At 26.7% G+C, this 13,216-nt stretch overlaps 1 protein-coding gene across 1 annotated transcript in view; it reads left to right on the forward strand.

Moving 5' to 3' along the window:
* The first annotated feature begins 7,775 nt into the window (after positions 1–7,775).
* The window catches only part of LOC100208869 (DNA-directed RNA polymerase II subunit RPB2), a 54,991-nt gene continuing 49,550 nt past the window's right edge, over positions 7,776–13,216 (forward strand). Inside the window, exons 1-2 of the mRNA XM_065793692.1 lie at positions 7,776–7,928; positions 11,358–11,590. Of these exons, the coding sequence (XP_065649764.1) occupies positions 7,907–7,928; positions 11,358–11,590 (255 nt within the window). The 5' untranslated portion in view covers positions 7,776–7,906. The remainder of the gene's footprint in view (positions 7,929–11,357; positions 11,591–13,216) is intronic.

Consider the following 13,216-nt stretch of genomic DNA (forward strand, 5'->3'; position numbering starts at 1 on the left):
AGCCAATGACTTTCACAAATAGTTGGTTTATATTAAATGTTACATAATACCATTCAGTACTAATCTATTTACAATTCAATGTCATTAGATCTTACATATGGTGTCTATCAGAGATACATGTATCAGCACCCTGGACCGACTAGCAGTCGCTCATTTTTGTGATGGGTCCAGTTAGGAGGGAATGACGGGGAATCATTTAGCTGGACCTATCATCCCCTACAGGGGTGCTAGGAGCTACAGCAGAAGAAAGCTGTTGTGGAGAAGTTTGCAGGCAAAGACAGCATGGTAGCAGCTTTGTGGTTAATGGTGGCATACACAATCATTAGGCACCACCATTCTTGTTTTTTTATTAAAAACTTATATGTAATATCATCAAGTTTGTTTTCCATTTTGTCTCAATTTTTTTCAAACATTTGAATTATTTATTTAAAGTTTTTTTACCCAAAATAATTTAAAAATGAAGCATTGACAAGTGTAATAGTTTTAATGAAATATTTTGTATGTTTTCAATGTGATTAAAAATTGTAGTATAAAAAGTAGTCAAGTTGTACCTATAAATAGTTATAAACTTTTAGATACGATCAGGACTTTTTGAGGATTTCATAGCTCAAATACAGTGTTAAATTTATGTGTAATATTTTAGGCGTGGCACATATCCCACCCCTAATGCCAATTTATACACCACTTGTAAACGCTGTAGAGTAAGAAAGTATAATTTAAACTTTTGAACACAAAATATAATCAGTGTTTTTAAGATTAAAGTATTTATAAGAATGTAACATTTCACTATGAGGGTGTTAAAACGTAGCGAAAACATCCACCCTTTAATATAAGATAGACCACTAATATTTGAAAATGGAATGGAAGCAAATTAGAACAACTTTTTGTGTATAAAGATAAAAAAAATTATCAGAAAAAACAATCTTTCAGATGAAAAACTTGTATTTTTTAAGGCTTACAATAGTGTGCCGTACCCCCTCTGGCCCTCTAGACACCCCCTATATCTGTAGACTAATATAAACTTGTAGCCTACTCTTACATCTATCTTTTGATACCAACTTATAGGCATTTGGATAAGATTTGACAAAGTTATAACAATTTCAGTGAAAAAAATAATAATTTTGGAACCAGTTTATTCAATAAATCCATTTATCTAAAATTTGCTACTAAAAACGTCATAACTTTTTTTTGAATTGTTCGTTTTTGATAATTTTTTCATCTGTAAAATACTGTATTGAAGGGCTTTCTAATGATATATAACATTCTAGTATATGCTTAATTTAAAAATTTCAGTCCACGTACCTACATAGTTTATCCTTTACTTAAGGCTATGCTACAGTATAGCAAGATATCTTATTGATAAATATGAAAGGACATCTAAATGTCATTTAATATTATATTTAATATTTTCAAAATGTCATTTAATATGCAATATTTTTTTGAAGCTAAAAATTGTCTTTCCTATTATAATTTATTTGAAGATTTATTTATTATTGTAAAATGGCTCCATAGCAAACTTACATGCTTATGTCTTTTTTGCCAATGTAAGACATAATATAAAAAAAATCTGCAGATTTTTAAATGAACTTTATACATGCTAATTTAAAAGTATCTTTGTTATGATTTTTAAATTGAGCGCCAATGTGCTTTCATTGTACTTGTTTAAAATCAGTTATTAGTAGTAGTATATAAAATTGAGCTATGTGTTAACAGCGAATGAATTAGAAACTCACTTTGACAACTCACTTTTTTGACAACTCACTTTGACAACTCACTTTGATAATGTAGGTATATACTAATAAAAAGGAATAAAAAATTTAAACAAAAACTACTTAGAAGACTTAAAACCAAAAGTAATTTTTGTTTAAATTTTTTATGCTTTTTGTTAGTATTAAAAATTTTTATTACTATTAAAACTTATTAAGTTGATTTTTTGAATACTAAATATTTGTCTAATTTGTTCTTGAAACTGTTTACATTTGTTGACTTGTGGCAATGTTGGGGTGTTAGCCAGGAATATATTTTATAATAAACATGAATATATCTATAATCCCAGTTTGGAGTCCTCATGTAACCCAAACATCTAGCGCTAAAATGGGTGAGACATATTTTCAAAGCTATAACTTTTTAAAACTTTTTTATAAAATTAAACTTATGATTTTGCTATGAAAACAAAATTATAATAATTTTTTCTTTTTTTTTTTTGAAATAGAATCATCTCTAACTCAGATAAGACTAAATTTTTTCAGCGAATCCTTATCACAAAAATCTAAATCTTCCTATATTTATGAACAATAATGTAGTCAATGAGTCATCTACCCTTCGTCTTCTAGGATCAAATCTTACTTTTGATCTTGATTATCTGCTAAGGTTGTATCTCTTTATCATACTTGCTACTTTATTATTCCTGATTTTATTCTTTATCTCTATAAATCTCTATTAGTACCAAAAAATATAGAACTTACATCAATGAGGACCTCAAATGTATTATTAATTAGTATAATTACCCAACAAAAAGTTTATAACATAACAATAACATTGTTGATTTAACAATAAACACAGAGTAATTACTACTTAGGTAGCCATAAGTTTGTATTTATTGTTGATAATAAAGTTATATTAAGGTATTAGTTTGTTATCAATCTTAAATAATATATTGTCAATATCATTATTCAATTTATTTTAAATATTATTGCATATATGTTCAACATAAATATTATTTATTAATATGTTATCATTCTAACTTTATTATCAATCTAAATTTATTACTATATCAATCTTAATCGTTCCACTAATACATCAAACTTTGTCATTTTAAAATTGATCAATTAGCTCGCTTAATCGTTTATCTTAAAATAAATATGTTTTATGACAAATGCCCTCATGGTACTATGTAACTTAACATGAGTGCAGTTTTTGCCCTCATGCTACGCTTGCATGTTTTAGACTTTGTTTGTTTGCACATATTTTTCCTCTTTTAACTCAACAATTTTGGTTGTCCTGATTACTGTCACTTAATTTATATGATGAATTCTAATAATTGCAGCAATTTCCATCTTTTTGCCTGCCATATCTATTTTTATTTTTTACTGTGGAACCCTCTAACTGTACAATTGATAAGTTGTTAAACCCCATGTTTTGGTGATTCTGGCTATACTTGCTCTTTTTAATTCACACAAAAGTTTAAATTCTCCTTATTTGTTGCCAAGTGATGTTGCATGTAAATATTGTGGTTGTTTATTGTATATGCAATGTATATATATATATATATATATATATATATATATATATATATATATATATATATATATATATATCATTTTTAGACGATTGGCGGGCAGATGGATATAGGTGGAAGCAAAATGGGTCCAGTAAAATTTCTCGGGGTTTGCCACTTTACACAAAGATCTATTTTTCCACAGTTACACCAACAGGAATTTCAAAGGAAAGAAGTTTGTGTACTGTGATCTGAGTCGGACAGATCTTGTTGTTATCCATTACATCGGTAACCATGACCTTGCAGTTTTAGTTCCTCATAGTAAATATATCTTGCATTTTGATAATGGTTTTTGTTTTTATTTTAAAAATTACGTAAGTTTACTACTAAATAAAATTACGTAAGTTTACTACTAAATAAAACTTACTTTAAATAAAAATTTTAAATAATAATATTTTTAATTAAAATTCATTTTGTGTAGCCCTCTCTTTTTCATTCTAAACTTTGCCTAGTTCAGCCCCCCCATCCTTTCCCTATTTTATGCTTCATATGCCAGTGTATACACACACATATATACATATACATTTATATATGTATATATGTGTGTGAAATATATATACATGTACACACACACATATATATGTGTGTGTGTACATGTATATATATTTCAGGTAATTCCAGAAAACCAATCAAGTTTCTTCTGTGCGAGATGCTATTACTGATTCCCACAGTTACAACAACCTTCTTCTCGATTGCAAGAATAGCCAGGTCCAATTTCAACCAAGAAATTCAAGACAGTTTAAGTACATGCGTAGTATAAAAGCCGCTAGTGTGAAACTAGGCATTTTTTTTAACTTTACATGAACTGCCATATATGATTCCAGGCTCTGTGGTTCATGTCCACTTATCCTGACTTGTCGGTTTTGTTTGGAATGCAAAATTTAATCAGTCAAATTGTCATGTGCTCTCAAAAAAATTTTTAGTATGATAAAACATTTAATTTAGGAGATTTTTATTTATCCATTCTAGTGGCTAAAATAAGTTGTTTTGTTGAGAAGCCTTGCATGCCTGTAGCATTTGTTTTACATAACAGGAAGTTTGATACTGTGCATAAAAGTTTCTTCAAATCTTTAAAAAAAAAATTACCAGTTCTTAATCAGGTTTTGATTGTAACAGACGATGAGAGTGGGATTAGCAAAGCAATAAAAAAATTACCAAAATGGAATCTGGTATCTTGCTCCAATCACATTTTGTCTGATATTGAGGTTTGGTTAAAAAAACACTTGCTTGTCATGCAGAAATAGTTGTTTTCAAATCTCAAATGCAGGTACTTCTCAGATGTGAAAGTGAGATCTGTTTAAAAGTTAAAATTGATACATTGAGACCTTCTTGGAGCGAAGCATTCTCAATTTATTTTTCTGACCACTTACACACGTATTTTAATATCTTGTATTGGTCACCTCAGATTTGTTGGTCTAACAGATAATATAATTACAAATAATGTATCGGAATCACTAAATGCTGTCATTAAAAAGTTTCAGGATTGGAAAGAAGCACCTGTTGATTCAATGGTTGTTGCAATGCATTGTCTTCAGACCTTCTATTTGACACAAATTAAGCAGAGTTGTAGTGTTTTTGGACCCTACACTCTCATTGACAGCAGTCTCCTAATCAGTATGTTGCATATAATATATAACAACTTGTTTGTTTAAAACCTTATTTGTAATTGTTTTTTCCTTTGATTTTATAATTGTTTAGTAAATATTTACAAATATGCAATATACTCACAAGTTAACGATGTTTTAAATTGAAAATTTAAATGTTTTAGATAACACAGATGACATACCAAAAGTAGAGAGTCCAGAGCTTGTTATTGCAGAACTGCAAGCAGCTACCAATATACCAATGCAGCAACTCATACCTCCATTAATATGTGTGCTTTCTGACATATTTAATGTTGTACATATTCCAAGCCTTAAAGTTTTTACAGTCTCTGCACCTGACGAAAATGTGCATGTTGTGAAGTTGTATCAAAAAATATATATTTATATATATATATATATATATATATATATATATATATATATATATACATACACAGTTATTATATTTATACACAGTTATTATATATATAACAGTTATTTAGTTTTGCTTTAGTCATCCGAAGCTGGTAGAAATATATTTTACTGGTTATATATTTTATCATGTCATGTATCTATTTTACATATCGTCGGGGATAGTGCAAATCCGCGTAACTAGCATTGGATAATACCCCGTATCTACAGTACATTTTTTTTACTGGAAAAGTTTAAATTTTAAATTTTTTTTTATTTCAACAGATTTTGGTTTCATTTTAGTATAAAGAGTATTATTCATGTTTTTTGTAATGTCAACAATAGATATTTGTTGTTAAAATTTTTAATATCCTAATATAGTAGCCAATGCTAGTTACGCGGATTTGCACTATCCCCGACGATATCTACTTTTTATAATATTATTTTTTTATTTCTTTAGTTCTACCGCGTTCTTTTACCTTGCATCATTACTTTGGTTTAGTTTGCCTACTGAGGAAATATGGTTTAAATTTAGTAAATTATCAAGATTTGAAATTTACTTTATTGATCATATTCTAACAGTTTGTGACATGAAATCCAATTCAAAACAATTAAGATAAGAATAGTTTTGTTTACGTGTAATATTTATAAAAGGTAAACTATAATGTTATTTCTATATGGTTTTAATACATAGCGTTTGTTTTTTTGTATTGTCAAGTAACATTTTGTTTTTAAGCAATAAACATTAAATCTGCATTTTCAATCAATGAAGAAGTGCTTAAATGTTTGCCGGGTAAGGTCAAAGTTTATTAAAGTGCTGATCAAATTGATACTGATGACCTTAATGAAAGAAATAACTTTCCTGTTGAGTTTTTGAACAGCTTAACTCCTTCAGGTATGCCACCTCGTTGTTCAATATTGAAAATTGGCGAGGGGAGATCGGCGGATCGCGTTTTTTTTTTTTTTTTATGTAAAATAATCATTCAACTTTGAAGAGTTTGATTCAAACAATCAAAATGTTTGGCGGATCACTTGATATAAATTGGCGGATCACTTAACACAAATTGGCGAATCGCGTTGTTTTTTTGTAGAACAACCATTAAAGTTTATAGAATTTGATTCAAACAATCAAAATGTTAGGCGGATCACTTCATAAAATTTAGCGGATCCCTTCATATAATTTGGCGGATCACGTTGTTTTTTGGTAGAACTATCATTAAAATTAAAAGAGTTTGATTCGAAAAATCATAATATTAGGCTGATAACTTCATAAAATTTGGCGGATCACTTGATATAAATTGGGGGATCATGTTTTTTTGTAGAACAACCATTACCACTTATAGAGTTTGATTCAAACAATCAAAATATTAGGAGGATCACTTAATATAAATTGGCGGGTCACGTTGTTTTTCGGTACTACAATCATTAAAATTTATAGAGTTTGCTTCAAACAATCAAAATATTAGGCAGATCACTTCATAAAATTTCGCGGATCACTTTATTCAAACTGGCGGCTCACGTTGTTTTTTTGTAGAATAATCATTAAAATTAAAGGAGTTTGATTCAAACACCCAAAATATTACGCGGATCATTCCATAAAATTTGGCGGATCACTTGATATAAAAATGCGGATCACGTTGTTTTTTGGTAGAACTATAATTAAAATTCATAGAGTCAGATTCAAACAATCAAATTATTACTTAAATTACAACATAAAGGTTGCTGGATCACTTAATATAATTGGCGGATCACGTTGTTTTTTGGTAGAACAATCATTAAATTATTTAGAGTTAGATTCAAACAATCAAAATATTAGGCGGATCACTTCATAAATTTTGGCGGATCACTTGATATAAATTGGCGGATCGCGTTGTTTTTGGTAGAACAATCATTAAAATTTATAGAGTTTGATCCAAATAATCAACATATTAGGCAGATTATTTTATATAAATGTGCGGATCGCTTGATATAGTTGGCAGATCATGTTTTTTGGTAGGAAAATCATTAAAACTTATAGAGTTTGATTTAAGCAATCAAAATATTAGGCGGCTCACTTCATAAAATTTGGCGGATCACTTGATATAAATTGGCGGATCGCGTTATTTTTGGTAGAACAACCATTAAAATTTATAGAGTTTGATCCAAATAATTAAAATATTAGGTAGATCATTTTATATAAATGTGCGGATTACTTGATATAAATTGGCGGATCACTTTGTTTTTTGAGTTCTTAAAATTTATAAAATATTATACAATTATATAATTATTTTTGTTGTTCAATAAATTTTTAACATGCAAATACCTTCTAAATATTGTATTATTTAATGAAATTAAACTATATCTGAATCGTTTTTTTTTTTTTTTGTTCATTTAATGAAATATAACTTGCTTTAGTAACGTTTAAATGATCCGCCCCGCCGTTTGTACCCTTTAAATGATCCGCCCCGCTGATCCGCTGCGCCTCGCCGTTTGTACCGACTCGTCAAGTTATTTCAAAAATTTCCATACCGTGCTTGTCTGTATATAAAAACCGCTTTCATGCTCACATGTAGGGTAATTATAAAACGGCAAAGAACCAAAATCAAACATCAACTAAAATAAAGTTTAATTAAATTGTCTTAATTGAGCCTAAAAAATGTACGATCCAATAGACGAAGGTAAAATTTTAAAACTCTCAACAAAAACGTTAAATTTAGCAATTTTTGTAATCTTATTATGCGAAACATTTTTGCATATGAAAACAAATTTGTTTACTAAAGTTTAAACAAATCAACAAAATTGTTAAATTTAAATAATTTTTGGGTAATGTTTTGTATTCATAATCTCCAAAATATATTCAAACAATTCAATCATATCTCATAGTCTACCTTGGAAAATTGCAGTCGTATTTCGTATTTACCTGTTCTTAAATGATTATACAAATAATGATTCTTTGTAATAATAAAAGTTTAAAATATATGTTATTATGTTAAATATATATATATATATATATATATATATATATATATATATATATATATATATATATATATATATATATATATATATATATAACAGTATAAAAGTTTAAAATATATGTTATTATGTTTATTATGTTTATATTATATATATATTATGTTATATATATATATATATATATATATATATATATATATATATATATATATATATATATATATATATATATATATATATATATATATATATATATATATATATATATATATAGAAATATTTAGCAAATTTTTTTAACAAATATGAGTAAATGTTCCAGGTAACAAAAGAAAAACTATTCAAACTAAGATGAGTAAAATATATTTATTATTTAAATTTTGACAAATATTTAAACATTTTTTTTCTCTAACACAGAAGGTAGAGTAGTTAACAAATTTTCTGATTTCTATGGAAATCGGACTTCAACAACTAAAACAATTTTTAGTTCGATGCAATTACCCAGTAAAAATCATTAATAATGGAATCTTTAAAGCTCGACTACAGGGACCAGCACCTCAAAAAAGAGAAAAGAACAAAATTATACCTTTTATAACTACAAATTTTGCAAATATTAATTTTGAAAATTTGTTAACTACTCTACATGGTATTTTGAAACTATCTGTTTTAGACAATAATTTAAAATCAGTTTTTGAAAACACTTCTATTGTACTATCACAACGCCAACCAAAAAATATTTTAAGACACATTAGTACATCAAGTTTTAATAAGAAACCAGGTTTTAAAATGCATATCAAAACGTTGTAAGTTATGTTCAATGTATCTTCAGTTTGTTAACCATTTTACTACATCATCTGGTAAAGTATGGTACATTAAAACTTCAATATCATGTAATTCAAAAAATATTATCATGTAATGGATGCGATGGAAAAACTACATACATTGGTAAAACTAATAACCTAAGGTTAAGAACTAATCTACACATCTACACATGCAAAACAGGTATTGGTTCAGATAAATTTGATCAGCATGTTTTCAATTGCCATAAAAATGAACCCTTTTTTAAATTATTTCCGATGTTAAAACTCTCAAATGAGAATTTACTTCTTATTTATGAAGCTCACCTACATAAACAGGGACATGATACAAGGAACATATAAACAGGAAGTAATTATTTTCACATTACTTTTAAAATTTTCCTTACCAACTAGTATCAAGTTATGCTATAATTTTGTTTATTATAGTTCTTTATATAAACCTTAATTACTTCCTTTTTTAAAAAATTTTTTATAGGAAGTTCAATATAAAGAGTTTTTTTAGTTTTGTATATCTCATACACAGCTGAAGATTTTATATGAAAGGCCTTCTGTGTTAGAGAAAATTTTTTTTAAATATTTGTCAAAATTTAAATAATAAATATATTTTACTCATCTTAGTTTGAATAGTTTTTCTTTTGTTACCTGGAACATTTACTCATATTTGTTAAAAAAATTTGCTAAATATTTCTATATATATATATATATATATATATATATATATATATATATATATATATATATATATATATTAGTAGTAGAAAATCACTTAAAATTTTTTTTCCATTTAACACTGTGTTTCATCAACAAAGATTCATCAGAAATGGATGATCAAATTAATAAAACTTCAATTTATACCAAAATTAAATTACAGGAAGTTGCAAATGTCTTAACTACTGTAAATTTTCACACATTTGTGGAATTTGCTGACACTATTATAAAAAGAATTCTTTAGAAATGATTACTTATGATATTTTTTTAAAATGTTTTTTTAAAAAGGGTAGTTAATGTAAATATTATTTGAACTCATTTATTTTTGTAGTTTTTTAGGAGAAACTTATTTTCGTGCCTACATTTAGAAATTAATTCCGATCTTTTGTTTAATAAGCATTCTTGATTTGCATGTGTAATTATTTCAAATTTTTCTTGTAGGCATAGTTTGCATTTTTTGGAAATATTGTTATATGCAGGCGCTGTTTTAAGGGTAGACCAATTCAGTATAAAATCATCAATATTTTTTTCTTTTAATTCCCATATATATTTTGACAGCATGGTGTCTTTTGAATACTTTTTATTCTTGAAAGATTGCTTATGATTGGCAAAACGTTTTTTCCATTCACCCTCTGTTATGCCAATATATTGTTTATCAGGTACATTCTTAGAGGAAACAACACATTTATATACCACATTTTTTGATAAACAACTTCCACTCATTGGACAATTGATTTTTTGTTTACAATTACAATTTTCTGTAGTTTTTTCATTTAGGATTTCTTTTTTGTTTAACAAAGCCTTATTGTGACCTTTTATAATTCTTTCAATATTTTTTGTGCAACTGTAGCTAACTTTCACCCCAAGTTCTAAAATCCACCATCCACCCCAAGTTCTAAAACCAGTTCTAAAATCCAACATCCACCCCAAGTTCTAAAACAAATCCCGATTTCAATTAATAACAGACTAAACCAAAACTCCTCAAATGAAAATGTATTCAATTCCTCTAAACGAATATTTGAAGATGCCCTAAAAAAAAGTGGTTTTGAAAATTTTGAACTAAAATTTGACCCTGAAAAAAAGAATACAAAAAAACGAAATAGAACTAGAAATGTAATTTGGTTCAACCCCCGATATAGCAAAAATGTTTCTACTAACATAGGAAAAGTTTTTTTAAAATTGGTTGATAAGCATTTCCCGCGATCTAATAAACTACATAAAATTTTTAATCGAAATACAATTAAAGTTATATATATATATATATATATATATATATATATATATATATATATATATATATATATATATATATATATATATATATATATATATATATATATATATATATAACTTTAATTGTATTATTGTTTATATCAGTTTGCAGGAGATAAGATTAGTATTAGCATATTTAGTAAGAGAAATGGCTTTCTTTTTATAGAAATAAAAGGAAATTTAAAGAGGAAGTAGTATTAAAGATTTCTAGTTTTATTCAAATAATTTCCTTATTTTGCTACATAAAGTAAAAATCCTTTTACCCTCACAAAAATGTCATCAAAGAAAAATAATTTTTTTCATGTTCTTATTTAATAATTAAAAAATCTTTTTTAGATGATGATCACTATGACAATACAGAGGAAGATGATGAGATTTCAAAAGAATTGTGGCAAGAAGCCTGTTGGACAGTTATCAGCTCATATTTTGAAGAAAAAGGTCTTGTTCGTCAGCAACTTGATTCTTTTGATGAATTTATTCAGATGTCAGTTCAAAGAATTGTTGAAGAATCTCCTCCTATTGAATTACAAGCTGAAACTCAATATACTGAAAATGAAATAGAAGAACCTGTAAGTAAATTTTAAATGAACCAGTTATAGTAATTATTAAAATGACAGTATAACATAATAATAAAATTAATGCTTTAATCTAATAATGGTTGCTTATAGCTGACAAAAATTGCACTACGGTTTTCTTTTTTTCTTTTTTCTTTTTTATATATTTTCAAAACTTTGATTCCTTATTTAAAGAAAAGTTTATTTTTTGCTACTTTAATAACTTAATTATTATGATGCTAATATTTAAGTAAAATAAATTTTGTTTTATGTGCATTTTGAATAAATGTTTTTAACAAAAAGAGCAGTAATTTTTAAAATATAATATTTTGCAAACACATCGTTTAAAACTAATTTATCAACCTATATTAACCGCTTAAAATTATAGATCCTTAAACATCAGTATGGTATTGATCTAATGGATAAAAAATTGCTTGTCTGTAACTGTATAATAAATTTTTATAAACTCGAGTCTTAAAAGCTAAATGTTTTTTAATAAAATAACTTTCTAGTTACTTCAGAGTTTTCGCTCAATAAACATTCGATTGTATAATTTGTCAATTATTTCAAAATTCATTTACTAAGCCAAAACAAAAAATGTTGAAAAATTAAGTATATGTTCAGCTTTTAGTGTTGTTTTAAATTTGTCTGTTTTAAAAGATTGCACCAGACTAGTTCTCATATGCAAATATGGTTTCAATTTTGACACAAGACAAGCTTTTTAAAAAAATAAAAAATAGATGATCAAAGTTAAATTAATACTTATAAATTGTTTTTAATAGTTTATTTAGTTTCTCTTTAACTGTATTGTTTCAAAGGTAAAAAACAGGTTGTGTAGAGAAATTTAAAACCATCATCAACATAAATTCGGTAGTGGTGTAGCGGTACATTTTTTTTCACCAATACAATGTCTTAACCAATATAATGAACAAGGATCCAGAAAATTTTTAAAAAATGCTATCATATGACTTTTGATTTTTTTTGTTTACACAATTGAGAGGAGATATTAAAATAAAAATTTAATGAAAGTTTCAGCCTCTAACTCCAAGAAGTTCCTGAAGTATGGCTATTTTATTTTTAGCTGATATTGGCCTGGACCCTCTTTTTTTCTCAGAATTACAACATTTATTTAGAAATTTTAAGTCAGACTGCTTGAAAAAAAAAATTATTCTTTCTACTTGAAAATTTGTTCCTGGCTATTTTATGTGGTGAGAAATCCAATGAAATGATCAGAAATTACCTGAGTTATCATAAGATATCCCTGATTATCAATTTGAATAATTTTATGTAATTATAAAAAGGACTATGCGGGTATCTAAACTTTACCATAACATATTACTGAATATTATCATTTTTATGTATTATCCCAATCTAATAAAATATATAATATTTACACAATAATTTCACTGACTTTCAATATATCAATGTTACTTCAGGTCTTCACATAGGAGGCGTACAGTAGAATGCTTTATATGACCATGCATATTTTGTTTTGACAAGATGGCGACGGCACTTAGCATCTTTTGATAATTTGCGTGTTATAATGCGGCAAAAAAACCAAACTAAACTGAAGAGAAAATTAAAAATAAACAAACCATTAACTGAAAAGAGAAACAAAATCTTAATGAATAATAAAACAAA

Source organism: Hydra vulgaris, chromosome 03 (genome assembly GCF_038396675.1).
Source record: "Hydra vulgaris chromosome 03, alternate assembly HydraT2T_AEP".
Lineage (NCBI taxonomy): Eukaryota > Metazoa > Cnidaria > Hydrozoa > Anthoathecata > Hydridae > Hydra > Hydra vulgaris.